Source organism: Podarcis raffonei, chromosome 7 (assembly GCF_027172205.1).
Source record: "Podarcis raffonei isolate rPodRaf1 chromosome 7, rPodRaf1.pri, whole genome shotgun sequence".
NCBI classification, from domain to species: Eukaryota; Metazoa; Chordata; class Lepidosauria; order Squamata; family Lacertidae; genus Podarcis; species Podarcis raffonei.
Genome location: NC_070608.1, coordinates 85,587,808 through 85,605,863, shown reverse-complemented (window position 1 = coordinate 85,605,863; position 18,056 = coordinate 85,587,808). Strand labels below are relative to the sequence as shown.

At 47.5% G+C, this 18,056-nt stretch overlaps 1 protein-coding gene across 1 annotated transcript in view; it reads right to left on the bottom strand.

Annotated features, from left to right (window-relative positions):
• ALOX5 (arachidonate 5-lipoxygenase) overlaps nucleotides 1-14,506 on the bottom strand; it is a 37,001-nt gene extending 22,495 nt beyond the window's left edge. The window contains exons 1-3 of the mRNA XM_053397292.1: nucleotides 13,510-14,506; nucleotides 2,971-3,169; nucleotides 1,547-1,628 (exon numbers count right to left, since the gene is read on the bottom strand). Of these exons, the coding sequence (XP_053253267.1) occupies nucleotides 1,547-1,628; nucleotides 2,971-3,169; nucleotides 13,510-13,659 (431 nt within the window). The 5' untranslated portion in view covers nucleotides 13,660-14,506. The remainder of the gene's footprint in view (nucleotides 1-1,546; nucleotides 1,629-2,970; nucleotides 3,170-13,509) is intronic.
• Nucleotides 14,507-18,056: the final 3,550 nt, after the last annotated feature.

Sequence of the window (18,056 nt, the reverse complement as noted above, 5' to 3'; positions counted from 1 at the left end):
CCTAGATGTATCTTTTGCTACCAAACCCAGCCATAATTTGTAGTCCCTGCATACCGTATTTTTTGCTCTATAAGACTCACTTTTTCCCTCCTAAAAAGTAAGGGGAAATGTGTGTGCGTCTTATGGAGCGAATGCAGGCTGCGCAGCTATCCCAGAAGCCAGAACAGCAAGAGGGATCGCTGCTTTCGCTGTGCAGCGATCCCTCTTGCTGTTCTGGCTTCTGAGATTCAGAATATTCCTCCTCCAAAAACTAGGTGCGTCTTACGGTCTGGTGCGTCTTATAGAGCGAAAAATACAGTATATGTAATACGCAAAAGGCTTTTAATTGCACTCTATTCTCTGGTTTAAAAAGAAGAAGATGTATGAATGCCCCCCTTTCCGGCTTTGCAACTAATCAACATTTCTTGGGTCATGAGTATACTACGTTTTCTCTATCTCACTAATGCAGAAGACGAAGCTTTACTTTGACCTAGATCAGAAAACTGATGTAATTGAAACTCATATGAATTTGATTCATTTTTAATCAGAGAACTTTCCCCCCGTTACCGCAAGAGTCCAGAGTTTGCGGAAAAATTTCAGACAATCTATGTGTTGATAAATTGCTGTATTATTGCTGGGACTGGACTTCACAGCCGACTAGTAGAAACTAACGCTTGCCTAATGAACTCAGCATATATGCAACATGCAGAATGCCCTTGTATTTTATGTAGCAGTTCCATTTGTTTTAAAATGGGAGCCAGAAGTGATGGCTATGTGTGGCTCTAAGTCTCTATGGAATATGCAAGCATTGTCCAAGCATTGTCTGAGTGTGATGGCCTGGGAATCCGATTCAGAGGCTGAACCGGAGGAATCCCAGCCTGCACAGGAGTCCCCGCCTCCAGGGCCGGCTGAGCTGGGGCAGGGCCTTGATTCTGAAGCGCCTGCACCTGTGCCGGATCCTCAGGAGCAGGCACCAGGTGAATCCACTCTGGCTCCGGAGGCGATTGAGGACGCATTGCCTACAGGTGCGCCTCTCCCAGCCCTGTCAGGGGGAAAGTGAGCCTCCCCCTGGGTCCAGTAACCCACCAGCCTCTCCTGAGCTGCAGAGGCTCAGGGCAGAGAGGCGGAGGAAACTGGTTTCTCCCAGGAGGAGTGCTTGCCTTAAGGCCAGGAGAGGCGGGTCACCTGGGGGCCGGGACCGCCCCTGGCCTCAGAGAAGATAAAGGCCAGTCAGCCCAGTCCCAGGTTGTGGGAACAACATCGTTGAAGAGCTGTTTCGGCCAGCACCCAGTCCTGTTCCTCCAGAGTTCCTGTCCTTGCCCGGCTCCTCGCTTTGGACCCCGCTTCGCCCGTGGAGGACAGTCTCCCGACCCTCGACCCAGGTCCTGGACCTCGCCCCACGGTAACCTCCCCCCGGGACCAGCACACTGAGAGACGTTTGAGAGCCACAGCTTGTAGGTATTGGTGTATCATTATATAGTAAAATTGAAGCTAGGTCTCCTTGATCACAACTTCAGGGTACTATAGAAAAATTATAGCGCTAAATAGGAAGTTTTAGGAAACTGACCGATACATCTTCTGACGATCCTCCAGCTCTTTGCGTCTGTGATGCTTAAGAACTTGAGTCTTGTCATCTGCAGAAAGCTTGGCTGTGGAAGATGATGAAAAGATATGCAGACTGAAAAATGCACCAACAGCTTTGTACAAAGGGCAAGCACAGTTCTCTCCTTCGTACTAATAAGCTAAAGGCCAAGCATGCAGCTGATTATTTGCCAATCATTACGAACTTCAAGCTGTCTCATCTTTGCAATTCGCCGTGTGCACCTTCCTCTCTGCCTATTCTTCCTCTACATGCTCCTTCATGTCTCAAACTCTTAATCTTCTGGGCTGGGGTGGGCAAGCTTTTTCAGCCAATGACCACATTTCTTTGGGCTTAATTTGTCAAGGGCCATCACCACTGATGAGTGGAGACAGCTGAAGGAGGAAATAGATCACCCTTCTGGAAGTCCAGTTGGTTTGTCCAATTATTTCTCCATACTTGTTGGCAAGGGTTTTTGCTTTGCTTTAGTGTCTTGATTTACTGTTTGTGTTTCAGATATAAGTGTCAACAGGATGCGGCAGGTGATATAACACACACACACACCCCTCACACCATCCCAATAATGACTTCTGGAACAGGGTGGAAGATTTAGAAGAGAAGAAGAAGAGTTTGGATTTGATATCCTGCCTTTCACTCCCCTTCAGGAGTCTCAAAGCGGCTAACATTCTCCTTTCCCTTCCTCCCCCACAACAAACACTCTGTGAGGTGAGTGGGGCTGAGAGACTTCAGAGAAGTGTGACTGGCCCAAGGTCACCCAGCAGCTGCATGTGGAGGAGCGGAGACGCGAACCCGGTTCCCCAGATTACGAGACTACCGCTCTTAACCACTACACCACACTGGCTCTCAATAGATATCAGGCCTGGCAGCACTCAGCCACTAAGGGTCTGAAATATATAAATTTGAGCTTTGATGTAAGCCCTGACTGGTTGGGTGTTGTGTGCTAGCCAGTTGGCTCTCTTGTTGGTTCCTGGAGCTCTAGGCGACCAAATGGAGATAAATTTCCTATCTTGCTTATGTTATGTTATTCTGCTTAAAGTCCATATCACTGTAGTGGTGCATTCTCAACTACTGCTTTGTTTTTTTAATTAGCAATCGTTAAAGAATAAATAATATTACTGTAGTTGTGCCCAATAGAAATGTAATACAGCAGATATAAACTATTTTCCATAAGTGCGTACATGCGATCTGGTGGACTATCATAGGAAAGGAGCTACTCAGCAACTGTTCTAGACTGAACAGAACAATCTGATTTACATATTGGGGGTGATGAGTCGTGTCTCTTGTCTGGATACCTTGGAATAATACAACAAATATGTAAAGTTAGGAACTAAGTAAAGAGGTTCTCTGGCTTTGCCTAGTGCTTTTAGTCAAGGACACTGCAAAGCACTCACCTCGTCCGTCTCGGAGTACCACCTCTTTGTCGTCTGTAATCCATCTGTAACAAGGAAACTCTAAGTAGTCACCCATGGGTGTTTTCACGGTGACATACTTCAAGTACCAGTCATCAGGAAACCAGTACTTCCGTTTCTCAATTTTTATCAGCTGGATCTCCCCCAGGTCTTCAGTTACTGTCACATCGTAAGTATCAATCTAGAAGAATGAAATTCAGAGGCTCTGATCTGTTGGAAAACACTGTCTATGAGTCTAAGGGCAGCCACATCTGAAAGGTGTTATTTGATCCTCACTAAACAGCACAACTATGATAGTTAAGGCCATTCCATGCTATGACGGCTCTTGACATGTCTTTGGTGAGCCCCTGTACCAAGAAGCTCGGTTCACCTGGAACTCTGCACAAGCTGAGGGCCAGGTGCCTATTTTGCTACTGCTCTGAGCCACATAGCTCATGTGGGGCCCTCCTGTTGCTGGACTGCCAACTCCAGCCAGCAAAGCCAATGGAAAGGGATGCTATGAGCTCTAGTCTGACAACATCTGGAGAGCACTACATTGGCTGCCTAGGCCAGGCTTCCTCAGCCTCGGCCCTCCAGATGTTTTGAGACTACAATTCCCATCATCCCTGACCACTGTTCCTGCTAGCTAGGGATCATGGGAGTTGTAGGCCAAAAACATCTGGAGGGCTGAGGCTGAGGAAACCTGGCCTAGGCTTTTAGCAATGAGTGCTGTATCGCTGCAAAATTACAGAGAAAGCTTACAGTGGATTAAGCCAAATCTCCACCCATTGCAGCTGTCACACATGTGATTCAACTTACACGTGGGCCACAAAATTAGTGCAAGCTTAATGAGTCCCTGGAACCTCTCCTACATCCAGTACAAACATTGAGGAGTCCAACTGCTGTCAAGGCCGCTGCCTTAAGGAAAAACTAAGTGACTGGTGCTTGTGCCCTTGTGCTCAACATTTTCACCTGATCTGCTCTTGGGTTTGATCTTCCCTTCAAGGAGGGCAAGACAGCCAGAACTACCACTGATATCAGCAAGGGAGGAGGATGAAAGGTAAAAGGCAAAGGACCCCTGGATTGTTAAGTCCAATCAAATGTGACTATGGAGTGCAGCACTCATCTCACTTTCAGGGCGAGGGAGCCGGCGTTTGTCCACAGACAGCTTTCCGGGTCATGTGGCCAGCAGGACTAAACTGCTTCTGGTGCAATGGGACACCATGACAGAAGCCAGAGCACACGGAAACACCGTTTACCTTCCCGCCGCAGCGGTACCTCTTTATCTACTTGCACTGGCATGCTTTCGAACAGCTAGGTGGGCAGGAGCTGGGACAGAGCAACAGGAGCTCAGTCCGTCGCAGGGATTCGAACCACCGACCTTCCGACCGGCAAGCCCAAGAAGCTCAGTGGTTTAGACTACAGCGCCACCTGCGTCCCATCAAGGGAGGAGTACAGCTCCATCAGGCCCCCTCCTGTAGTAAATTAATAAATTATATGTCTCTGGGGTGTGTGTGGGGGGGTGTTAAGGGGTAGTACCTCTGGTGGGGGACACATCATGCTCCTTCTGGGTAGTATGTCTACCTTTGGTCACCAGTACTTGAGTTATTTAGAATTTAAGATCTGTTCTGTCCAGCATTGCCATTAAAGTAATCAACCTCCTTTGTCAGAGCTAATGCCAATCAGGAAGCTTATTTCTTATAACTGACCACATCATAGATCCTCATACTATTTCCCTTCTTGGATACTCAGAAGGCTATTCAATTTTTCTCTGCTTCAAGCCTGTTCCATTCCCATGGATGTCTGCTGAAGACTTATTCAACTTAGCTAGATCCTTTTCTTTTCCTCTTATCCCCAGCTCCCAGCTTTTTAATCATTTTATTCAGTTTATTTTATTTATTTTAATTTATTCTATTTGTATACCATCCTTCATCTGAAGATCACAAGCTGATTCACAAAAAAGTATTGTGTTAATAAAATAATAATAATAATAATAATAATAATAATAATAATAGTTGTTGTTGTTTGTTGTTGTTGTTGTTGTTGTTGTTGTTGTTGTATTTGTACCCTATCCATCTTCCTGGGTTGCCCCAGCAACTCTGTAAGGCTTCCCACATATATAAAAACATATTAAAATAGTAAACATTAAAAATCTCCCTATACAGAGCTGCCTTCAGATGCATTCTAAAGGTTGTATTGTTCCAGAATATTCACACATAAAAACAGAGTCACATGAATGTCTCAAAGGCACTTTTAGTGATAACTGCGAAAACACTTTTGGGTACTGCATCCACATGGCAAATGCATTCCTAGACGAAAGCGCCTGCAGATTGGAGAGTTTTATTTATTTATCCCAGAAGATGAACTACTGACTGCTGCTTAAAGCTTTAAACCATCAGCCTTAACTGATAGTTATTTTCTTAACCAAGGCCAGGCCTGCTTCCTTTTGTCTGGTGATTAGCAGATGATAAAGATAATTCTGTGAGGTAAAGCTTTCATGGAAACAAGCAGGGGTGGCCCTCTTACTGTGAAAAATAATGAACATAGATATGCAAATACTATGGATCCAAGATGAATCCAGATGGTCAAAAAATATTACCTGAAACTAGGTTTTCCTGCTGAGAACATAAAACACAAAGTGTACGGTATATTACTTCTGATATGATGAGGGATAGCTTACAGTTTCATTCCCTGTAAAGCTCAGACAATCGCCCTGTGATCCCAGTACTTTGTTTATATGCAAACGAGCATGGATTAATCATTGAACTAAGAATCCCAACAATGGTGCAATTGTTACCCAGTATCTTCCCAGCATAGTGTGTGTGGGGAGTCACTAATGCCAAACTATACCAAATTATCTTCACTGTAATGTTATGTTTTCACCTCCCTTAGGAGACTATCATACTCCTGGTATTTCGAAAACACTTACCAGTTAATTAGGCACTGTGTGTTCTGAAAGGAGCTACTCCAACAAAACGTTTTCAATCAAAAAGACTTCAGAAAATGTATTTCTTGAAATGAAGGTGGAATATTGATATAGTGCAAATCTTCATCATCAAACAATATTTACACATTAGCAAGATAAGTGTGGGTGAAGCCACAATTTACTGATTGTCACAAGCAAATAATATTTCAAACGTTTTCTTAAACTTTTACCCATAATATGTCTGACATATCCCACAGACACACAGCAATAACGAGTTTCCTAACCTAAAAGCCCAGGAGGCTCTGATGGACTGAATCTGATGTCTGTATAAACATCTCGATATTTATAGATTTTTGACAGGGTGATAAATCAGAATTAACAAAGAAAACATTATATAGCAATGCATTTTATTGTAAATCTCAGGCCTGCTCTCTGAATAATATTTTATTCAGCATCTTTCCTGCCTCCCTGCAAAATAAGTTTTCTTTTAAGTTTTTAGTTTTTCTTTTAAGTTTCAAAATAAGATAAGTGACCTTTAGGTCATGGTTGAGCTCCTTCCTTGGACATCTGCCATTATTTTTGGGTTAGTGGAACAATGAACTACCTGACATTGTATTGATACCCCAAAACATTCCCTCTCATGCATTTATGTCAAACACTGAAAACCTTTGGTCCTTGAGCCATATTAGGACCACCAGGGATCCTAATATGACCTGTGAGGCCATTTTACCCAAGCCACACACACCTGCCACACAAGATCATATGTGACATCAGGTGTGCTGCAGGTAAAGATGACAGCTGCACAAATATAGGATAGGGACACCTGGCTTACTAGCAGTACATGTGAAAAGGATCTAAGGGTCTTGGTGGACCATAAGCTTAACATGAGTCCACAGTGTGATGCAGCAGCAAAATAGCTAGGGATATTCTAGGCTGCATCAATAGAAGTCTAGTGTCCAGATCAAAGGAAGTAATAAAGGTAAAGGTAAAGGGACCCCTGACCATTAGGTCCAGTCATGGCCGACTCTGGGGTTGTGGCACTCATCTCACTTTATTGGCCGAGGGAGCTTCCGGGTCATGTGGCCAGAATGACTAAGCTGCTTCTGGCGAACCAGAGCAGTGCACCGAAACGCCGTTTACTTTCCCACCAGAGCGGTACCTTTTTATCTACTTGCACTTTGATGTGCTTTCGAACTGCTAGGTGGGCAGGAGCAGGGACTGAACAACAGGATTCAAACCACCGACCTTCTCATCGGCAAGCCCTAGGCTCTGTGGTTTAACCCACAGCGCCACCCGCGTCCCAAGGGAAGTAATAGTACCACTCTATTCTGCCTTGGTCAGACAACACCTGGAGTCCTGTGACCAGTTCTGAGCACCACAGCTGAAGAAGGATATTGACAAGCTGGAACCTGTGCAGATGAGGGCAACCAAGATGATCAAGGGTCTGGAAACCAAGTCTTATGAGGAATGGTTGAGCATCATATTATGTGCATCATATACTCCCCTCCCCTCACTGTTGCCTTTGGACTGGGGGAAGGTTCTAACACTGGCAGAAATTTGCTTGAGCTAAAAACAAGGTGAAATGGGCAGAGCAGAGATTGAAAAAAGAATGACATTGAATCGAGCTAAGTATATTCCATCTTTTAAACATATACTATTTTGAGGCACAGGTAACAATAACATAGGTTGTCGTACAAGAATTTTACAAGCATCAGGAAAGCATAAGGTAAAGGGACCCCTGACCATTAGGTCCAGTGGTGACTGACTCTGGGGTTGTGGTGCTCATCTCGCTTTATTGGCCGAGGGAGCCGGCGTACAGCTTCCGGGTCATGTGGCCAGCATGACTAAGCCGCTTCTGGCGAACCAGAGCTGCGCACGGAAATGCCGTTTACCTTCCTGCTGGAGCGGTACCTATTTATCTACTTGCACTTTGATGTGCTTTCGAACTGCTAGGTTGGCAGGAGCAGGGACCGAGCAATGGGAGCTCATCCCATCACAGGGATTCGAACCACTGACTTTCTGATCGGCAAGTCCTAGGCTCTGTATTTTAACCCACAGCGCCACCTGCGTCCCTCAGGAAAGCATACGAAGCCACAATAAGAATGAGCAAAAACTTCCAGGACTACAATTAATTTCTTTTCCTGTACACTTGAGAAGCAGAAGTAAATGGGATGATTGGTATGAATAAGGAAAGACCTGAGAAAGATAATAGGATTATCACTTTTGCCGACTTCACTTCTGAAACTCTTATTTTCACATTAAGACCTTCTGTCTTGCAATAGACTTCCTATGTAGGATGTGATACTATACAGTTTCTATTATTTTTTAATGGCTTTTAATTTTAATAATATTCCCTTTGGTGCTTAATTCTGGAATGGATCTGGTTGTAATGATGACAGACCACTTGCCATTCAAAAACATTCAGTAATGCTATCTGGGTTTGTGATTTTTTGGGGGGTGGGGCAAAGAACAGAAGCCGTGAACATTGGTCCATGGACTCACCTGCACACCCAAGTGAGTATGTTATTCCTGCAGAAACAATTCTTGCCCTGTGACTATAACACTGTAACTTGGCAGAGATATTAGATATTAGTGGTCACAGAGTGAGAAAGAGATCTCTGGATCTCTTTCTGCTGCAATAAGCAAAAAGTCCTGCAACAACTATTTTTTAAGTTTCAAAACAACTCCCTGGGAAGGATAGTAAACTAAATGAGATGCGGAACTAAGAGATTATGCAACATTATTTGTGAAAGAATCTATACAGCAAAAAGAACAAAAGCAGACATTAAGAAGTAGAACTAAGTCTGAAGACATGTGTCCACTGGATGTGCTTCCAGCACGCCTGTTCCAGAAGGGGAGCCATGCCGATCTTTCTTTCTTTCTTTCTTTCTTTCTTTCTTTCTTTCTTTCTTTCTTTCTCTCTCTCTCTCTCTCTCTCTCTCTCTCTCTCTCTCTCTTTCTTTCTTTCTTTCTTTCTTTCTTATTGTCTTTTAATGATTTAGTACTGCATGACCCCACTATTCTGACTTTTCCAAACAAACCACATATATACAGTGGAGTCTAGTACACTCTCGATAACCTTCTACAGTGGTACCTCAGGTTAAATACTTAATTTGTTCTGGAGCTCCGTTCTTAACCTGAAACTGTTCTTAACCTGAAGCACCACTTTAGCTAATGGGGCCTCCTGCTGCCGCCGCGCCGCCGGAGCACAATTTCTGTTCTCATCCTGAAGCAAAGTTCTTAACCCGAGGTATTATTTCTGGGTTAGCAGAGTCTGTAACCTGAAGCGTATGTAACCCGAGGTACCACTGTAGTTATGATCAGAATTAGGTTTACAAGTAAATTTCCCTTTCAGACTTTCCATATCTGCTACTCTTATCGAGTATTTGGCTGGCAGCAGCTCATAAGGCTTGTTCTGCTATCAAAAGGACCCACCACAAATTTGAATTACTTCAGAGGAAGCGAGAGCTGTGGTGATGGAACCCAAAGAGTCTATGCAAAAGAGGAAACCAAGGATGACGCTGCGGGAAGAAAGAGGCCACCTTGCCGTATGTGTGCACCAAACTGGGTCTTTGACCCAAGTGGAATGAAGTCTCGTTTTGCCCCTGGGGAAAGAAGCTCTTAGGATGGAAGAGGTGTGCAGCATGCCTCCTTTGGGATCAGAAGAAAAGTGGGGAAAGGAAGTCAATCCCCCCTCTCTTTCCTTCCCTCTCCTCCACCAGGGCTTTCTTGGGGCAACACACAGATGTTGTGTGTTAGCCATGCCCACGGTGCCTCAGAGGCTCTGTCAGCCAGCCACAGAGAGCCCAAGGAGAGCAACTGCTAGGCAGCTCTTCCCCCTCAAGGAGATCCTGCTCATTGTATCCCACCAGGCCAAGAGCATAAAGAGCCCTCGATGCTCACCCAACCACAGACTCTTTTTGCAAAGGTCCCCCCCCCTTAAAACAAACAGCAAGCCGCTTCCTGTCCCCACCCTCCTTGCAACCCTCAGCTGACAGGCGGGTCTGTTTCATGAACTGTCTCTTTAATGAGAGAAGGTGGCAAGGGAGGGAGGGGAGATGTTGGGGGGGGGAGAAGAGGAGAGAACAGGTATCCCTTCCCCTCCTAGTCTTTCAGTAATTTTTTATAGTGACAGCAGCCTCCTCTGAGAGAGATCCTAAAAAGATCTCCCAGACACAAGTCCTAGCCAGGCAGACTCAGTTTCATTCATTCATTCAGTCAAGGGGGAGATCTTGGACGGGAGGGCTTTATTTTATTTTTACTCCCCCACCCTCTTTCTTGGGGAAGGGGGAGAAATACCCCATCAGCACCTCATTTTGTTTCAGTGTGTTCAGAGATGCTTTCTCTGGAAATTTTTATTTATGGAGAGTTTTACACAAATCAGCAGCTCTTATTTTATTTTTTAGCAAAACAGCATCGTAGCAATAATGAAATGAGTTGAAGTTCGGTATGTTAATGAGTGGTTTTGTTTGGTTTATTTAGAAAAGCGAAACTGGTTGGTCAAATGGATCGAAGGATGTGATTGATATGTAGTATATGGTTATATATTCTTCCACCTAACACACGCCCCAAATGAGCAGAAGAGAGGGGAAAGAAATTCTATAACTGATGAGGGGGGTTTCATGTCATTTCCCACTTTTATGCAGTCCTCATCAAACAGCTTTCCCTCTCTCACAACCGTTTTCTATGCTTCATAATTCTTTTTTTTTTAATAGGGAGAAATAAATAACGTGACAGGAATTATTAGCCTTACAATGTTGAGACTTAGTTAGCAGATTTCTAGTACAGGTTTGTAAAGAGGTCCAAAGTTAAAAACAATAGCTTTCTCCCATGACAACCTAGAAAGCAAATATTCAGGATGCACTTGGGCTCCTCACAAGACTTCCCTGCATATCACATCAGGACCAGGGCTATTGTAAATATACATTTTGTAGAGGGGAAGAAAAACAGTATGTAAACAGCAACAAGAGGAATACTGGGACCGTTTTTTCTAGAAAAAAGCGCTGATGACCCTGAAAAATTTGGTATCATCATCGAACTTGGCTATGTCATTGTGCACCCACCCCTAATCTAGATGGTTTATGAACAAGTTACAAAGCACAAGTCCCAACGCGGATCCTCGTGGGCTCCATGCTTTATATCCCTTTGTTGGATGAATTGTCCATTCATTCCTACTCTCTGCCTCCGGTCTCATAACCAGTTACTGATCCGCAAAAGGACTAGCAAAGTGAGAAGCGGATGCTCCTTGCAGAACCAGCCACTGCCCTTTCAGGATAACACATCCCCCTACATTTCTTTCAGTAGTATGGCAGAATCAATCAGACAAGAGATGGCTGAAAGGCAGAGGTGGGTCCACGGATCCTTATCAGGAAGGGCCAAATCTGACAGGTGAGGGGTGTTCACCTGTCAATCATTGATGTCATTATGATATTGCATGATTGACAGGTAGGTTTTTTCCTCTACTATTTTTTCCTCCTTGCCTTCCCTCCCTCTGCTTCCTTTTGACGCCCCCCCCCCCCAGTCCCTCAGTCCTCCCAGCACTGATGTGGGAAGAGAGAAAAAGAAGCCTGTATTTTCCAAGCTCTCCTTGGCTTCATGCGCCAGTTCCCTGGGCAGAACCAGTGGCATCAGCTGATGGAGGTGGCCAGGGGAGGATGGCCTCATGGGCCCAATTGGACTTCCTGTTCTCAGGCACACCTGCCACTGCTTCTGATTGCTTACGTTCCCCTCTGTCCTTGCTCATTCACACGCTCTCTTTGGGCGGGATGGTAGATAGGATTGGGCCCTGCGACCTCACCCTGAGCGAGCAGGTGGAAGCTGTGGCTTTTCTTCAAGAGTCTGTGCTTACACTCCCTGCCCTTCTCTCTGGGTGGCACCAGAGGCTGCGCCACCCACAAAGAGAAGGCAAATGGAGGGAAAGTTCCCTTTATGAGCCAACTGATTCTGCTCACTTGCACACCTCCTGCCTCCTTTTGGACCTTGAGGTTTTTGCGGTCAGCGCCCAGCAGCAGTGTCTGAAAAAAGATGGCTGCTGTTACCTGTGTGCTGTTAAGAGAAAGAGGGTGCAGCAGGCAGAGGGAGCAGGTTGTCCTGCAAAGCAACCCCAAAGTCTCCTTCTCCCCACCGCGCCCTTGGGTAGCAGGCAGAGGGAGGCTCAGCCCGACAGTCAGAGGCAGCTGCGGCTGTCCTTGCAAATATCGTAAAGTTGCCCTCCTTCGTGGGCAAGGAAGCTGAAGCTGCCTGGTAGCAGTCATTGCTGTGGGCAGAGGAGGTTGTGTGGTTGTGTGTGGTGGCAGGGAGCAAGGGGCGCAGTCAGAGCAGCCACCCCATGAGCCCAAACCTAGACTCTGACTGAACCCACCCAGGCTGAGCCCCTCCAGAGCTTCCTTCAGCCGCCCACTAGACTGAGCCAGAGCGACCACAGCAGTCCTTGACTATGGTTTCTTAAGCTCCCTGCCAGGGCCATCTTAAGCATATCCGGCGCTGTGGTGCAAAGTTCCCTCAGACGACCCCCGTTTCCCAGAGTTATTGACCTTTTCCCAAGCCTCTGCAGGGATCGCTCTCCTCCCGTGGAGGCTTGGGAGGCAAGCTGCATGCCCGCCAGCCATATGGTTGATGGGGCCATAGCTGTCAACCTTCCCTCTTTTTTGTGGGAAATTGTGCGGGTGGCGCTGTGGGTTAAATCACTGAGCCTAGGACTTGCTGATCAGAAGGTTGGTGGTTCGAATGGGGTGAGCTCCCTGCCAACCTAGCAGTTCAAAAGCATGTCAGAGTGCAAGTAGATAAATAGGTACGGCTCCGGCGAGAAGGTAAACAGTGTTTCTGTGCGCTGCTCTGGTTTGCCAGAAGCGGCTTAGTCGTGCTGGCCACATGACTCAGAAAAGTTGTCTGCGGACAAATGCCGGCTCCCTCGGCCAATGAAGCGAGATGAGCGCCGCAACTCCAGAGTCGGCCATGACTGGACCTAATGGTCAGGGGTCCCTTTACCGTTACCCTTATTTCAGCACCGTTTCCCGCTGCTTCCCACTGCTATCCCGGATTGTTAGATATCCTGTACACAGTCCCCGGGACAGGTGAGGTTGCTGATCCCTTATTTTAGAGGCTGCTGATCCCTTATTTTCAAATCTGACAGCTGACAGCTATGGATGGGGCACAGCTGGTGGGCTTGCTGGCAAAGCCGTGCAGCTCCCCCACTCGCTGGGGCACCCCTGAGAGGCCAGCGCCCTGGTGCAATGCACCAGTAAGCCCAATAGGAAAAGACGGCTCTGCTCCCTGCAGCTGGTCTGTGCCAGTGCTGCCCGCCCCGTCCAAGATGCTGCGCAGGGACCAAACGCTGCGCCGGAGAGGGGGATGGATGCGAGGCAGGCAGGACGGGCGTAAAAGGGAAGCGGGCATAAGTTTCCATTGTCAGTAGGAAGCCACAAAATGGGGAACCCGCTTGCTAGACGGAGAGAAACAGCGCGGGGGGAGAAGCCCCCCGTCTCGATGCCTCTCTGTGGAAGGAAGGCTCTCGGGCAGCTCTGCAGCGGGAGAGGCGAGAGGGTTTCTGAGCCTGAGCAGAGCGCGGGCTGCCGAAGCGCGCCACCCGCCCCCGTCCCGTCCAGTCCCTCACTCACCGCGCCGCGCTCGAAGTCGTCGTAGAAGGGCTTGTCGAGCAGGTGCCTCTCGCTCGTGCCGCCCGAGCCCAGCAGGCTCAGGTAGACGTAGTCGTCGGTGCCCGCGAACCACTGGCTGCCCGTCGCCACCGTCACCGAGTAGGACGGCATGGCTGCGCCGAGGAGCCGAGCAGAAGTCGCGGGGCTGCGCGCAGGCACAAGGAGGCGCCGCCCCGCCGAGGAGGGCGAGGTCCAGCTCCGAGGGGAGGCGCTGGCGCGGCCGCCGCAGAGAAGGCGCCCTGCCGCCGCCGTCGGGGGCCGCTTCAGGCGCTGCCGCTCCTCGGGCTGAAGATCAAGGGGCTCCTCCGGCAGGAACTTTGGCGCTCTAGCAGAACATCTTTCCTTCTTCCAACTTAGCCCCCCAAGACCAAGCAGTCTTTCTGGGGGAGCGGGGTTTGGGATTCCACTGCAAAAGTTTCTAAACCTAGACGAGAACTCACAGAGGAAGGAAGCCACAGCAAACAGACATGGAGGTTGGGAGGCACCAGCAGGTGTGAATGCTGCACTGGAATTGCCTAGTTACGGCTTATATCCCTTTATAAGATCTAGATCCTAGATATGGTTTTTATCTCCAGTTCCGTCTAAGTCTTGTTTTGCATCCTCCGGCGCAAATATATTCAAATGATGTACTTCTGCCTCGATGACTCACTGCCTCGTGTGTGTTGTTTTTCGTTTGTAAAGGGAGATTTAAAGTATATTTCAAATTGGTTCCATTATTCCCCACAGCACACAATATACAAAATAATGCAAATGCAAAATAATGCAAATGTTCTTGGATGGTTGGTGGATCTCCTCAATATACCCCCTTGGTTTTCCTTGTGTGTGTGAAGACAGAACAAATATAATGGGAGAAGTTCTACTGTGGCTCCAGTGATCAGAGGAGCCTCTCTCCTCCCCCCTCCTTGGGAGGACAATGGGAGAAGTGAAATGCCTCAGAAAAAATGGGGGGGGGGAGAGAAATTGGTAGGGTGGGATTGAATGAGATAGGTAACAGGTTAGATAAGTATCATAAGACATGAGACCAGAAATTAAGAACTACATTCAACTCATGGATAATGAAATAAGGATTTCAACCCAGTACACTTCCAAGCACAATTCAAAGTGTTGGTGCTGACTTTTAAAGCCCTAAATGGCCTCGGTCCTGTATACCTGAAGGAGCGTCTCCACCCCCATCGTTCTGCCCAGACACTGAGACCCAGCACCAAGGGCCTTCTGGCGGTTCCCTCACTGCAAGAAGTGAGGTTACAGGGAACCAGGCAGAGGGCCTTCTCGGTAGTGGCACCCGCCCTGTGGAATGCCTTCCCATCAGATGTCAAGGCAATAAGCAACTGTCCTTCTTTTAAAAGACATCTGAAGGCAAACCTGTTTAGGGAAGTTTTTAATGTTTAATGCTGTATTATGTTTTTAATATTCAATTGAGAGCCCCCTAGAGTGGCTGGGGAAACCCAGCCAGATGGGTGGGGTATAATAAATTATTATTATTATTATTATTATTATTATTATTATTATTATTATTATTAACATTAAAGGGCTGCAGTCGATTATGAAAAGGATAGAAACATAAATAGCAGATAAATAGTCAAATCTGGGGGGAAATGTGGAAGAAACGCACTTTGAAAATGTTGTCTATTAGGATAAAAGAAAATTATAAATTAGTTTGGAGGTGGTATTTAATACCAGTCAGATTAAATCAAATAAACAAGGAATATTCAGTGTTATGTTGGAGGGGATGCCAGGAAACAGGGAATTATGTTCACGTGTGGTGGGGGTGTAAATATGTACAATTTTGGGGGGCAAAGGGTGTTTAAGCAGATAACAGAAATCACTGGGTTAAAGCTGACCGAAGGTCCAGGGGTAGCATTATCACCAATTTATAATGGTGTGGAGGGTTTGCAGGCTATGAAAGACTTGCTCACAAATTTATTGACAGCTGCGTAAGTTATTATAGCTAGGAAGTAGAAGGGGAAAAGTGAATACAAAATAGAAGAATGGTATAAAGAGTCGTGTGATATAGCTATTAATTAACATGTGCTATTGAGGCAAGATGGGGAACATGCAGGAGAAATGATTTTGAGGAGATGTTTGTAGAATTTGTACTGTTAAAACAGAAAGGGGTCACCCCATCGCCAAGAGGTGTTGAACTATTGGGCGGTTGGATAGTTGTCTTGGGGGTACGGTGCACATTTTTATTCTTATTTGTTTATTATTACATTGTCAAAATAATAAATAAAACAATTTTTAAACAAAACTAATGTGGACAAAAGGAAAACGGAGCAAGACACCTGGTGCTAGCTTGGTTGCCAGAGCTATTGGAAGGAGGCATACAATGTACCATGCAACCATCTTAGGGCAGGGGTCGGCAAAGTAAGGTCCGTGGGCCAGATAATGCCCAAGGGGCTCTTTAATCCGGCCCAAGGACCCTGCCGCCTGCCCAGTCAGTCCCTGCGCTGAACTGGCGTGGCGGCATCTCGCCACGCGGGGACTGACTTCTGCGATGGGCGCACAGGCTGCTTTGGATTGGCTCCAGGAAGATCCCGCAGCCGATCCGAAGCAGCGGATGCCTCTGGGCAGGTGGTGAAACTGGCCAATCTGCCAGATTAAGGTCTTCTGGGAAATGATTTATAATGAAATTAAGAAGGTGCTTAAGTGTACCTTTCATAAGAAACCAGAGGCTTTTCTCCTGGGCATGGTAGGCCAATTGGTGTCAAAGAAAGATAGGACGTTTTTTATGTATGCTACAACAGCAGCAAGAGTTTTACTAGCAAAGTATTGGAAGACACAAGAACTACCCACACTGGAAGAGTGGCAGACGAAGGTGATTGACTATATGGGACTGGCGGAGATGACGGGCAGAATCCGGGACCAAGGGAAAGAGACGGTGGAAGAAGATTGGAAGAAATTTAAATTTTATCTTAAAAATTGTTGCAAAATTAGTGAGTGTTAAAATGTCATGGGTAAAGCATAGCAGATTTGCAGCGATAAATGATTGGATAAGAGGGAAAAAAAGGGTTAAAGAAAGGAATTTATAAGCAATTCAGATCAGGGGTTGCTGAAAAAGTTTAAAACAGGGATGCAGAAAAGGGAGGCATGGGGAAGTCGTTGAAATTGGGCACGAGAAAAAAAAATTCATGAAATTATACATGTTTATATGTTTGTTTGTTTGTGTTTGTTGTTTGTAATGTCTTATAATATATGTTGAAAAGCCAATAAAAATTTTATATATATATAAAAAAAGAAACTGGCCAATCTGAAGCCTCATCGCCTGCGCGCTGAGGACACCCGGCGCGGCTTCAGAATGGCTCCAGGAAGCTCCCACAGTCAATCCGAAGCTGCAGAAGCCTCTGGCTGGCAGCAGTGGCGTAGCGTGGGGGTGCCAGGGGTGCCGGCCGCACCGGGCGCAACATCTGGGGGGGGGGGCGCGAGTCCAGAGGGAAGGGACAAGCCATCGAGGCTTGGTTGGAGTGGGGGGTCGTCGTCTCCGTTTGGCCGGCCCCCCTCGAGGAAGCGGGAACCTCTCCAAGGCGCAGCGCGCCGTCGGTGGAGGGAAAAGAGCCGCGCAGCAGCAAAGCCGGGAGGAGGTGGAGGCGCCGCCTGCCGCAGGATCCGATCCGAGCCTGCTAATCGCTTGCTGGGAATTAAGCGCCTCAAAGAGGCAAAGGAAGAGGTGGAGCCGCTGGCCCGGCCGGGAGGAAGGTGGAGAGAGCAGCACGCCTGGGCGCGGCGAGGTTGGGTAGGTGCGCCCTGGCTGGCTACCCGCCTCCTGGGCTCAGTGCCTCCATGACCCCTCCAGCGGCGATGGGAGAGATGGGGTCTGGAGCAGCCCCGGCTGGCCTGCTCCTGCTTCTCCCCCGCCTCCTTCCCGTTGCCGGCGCTTGATCTCATCCGGATCAGGGACGAAACACGCCCATCCTTCGCTACTCCTTGTCGGGTCACTGCTTCATTTCTCCAGGAAGAGAGAGAGGAGAGGAGAGGTGCCGGGGATTGCCAAGCGCGCGTGACGCAAAGGGCCTGCCCACGGGCAGGCTGAGCTCCGCGTGGCGGGGGCGGAGGGAGGCGCTCTGCACATGCTTAGGAGGCGCTCGCTCTTTCCGAAGAAGGACCCGGCTACTGGATCAAGGCCACAAGGGCCCATCTAGAGTGGCCAAGCAGACGCGTCAATGAGAAGCACTCAAAGCAGGACCGGGGCACAAGAGCGCTCTCTCTTCCTGCTGTTTCCAGGGGGTGGAAGCGTCGCTGCCTCCAGGGCTTCCGAGATACCCTGGGGTGAAGTCCCGCTTCACCTTCTTGGGAGTCCCTCTCTTATGCTTTGGGGGGGGTAGCAAGGGGGAAGAATAATGATTTCCTCCACCACCAGCCCCAAATTCTATAGTAAGAGAAATTGGGGGCCAAGCCAACTGGGGAAATGGTGAGTCTCTAACTATAGAGCTCAGGTATTTAGGAGCAAGCTGGCTCTGCCCATAGGGAGGAAAAGCACTCTGTGCAAGCTCAGAAAACCCACGCTACGCCAC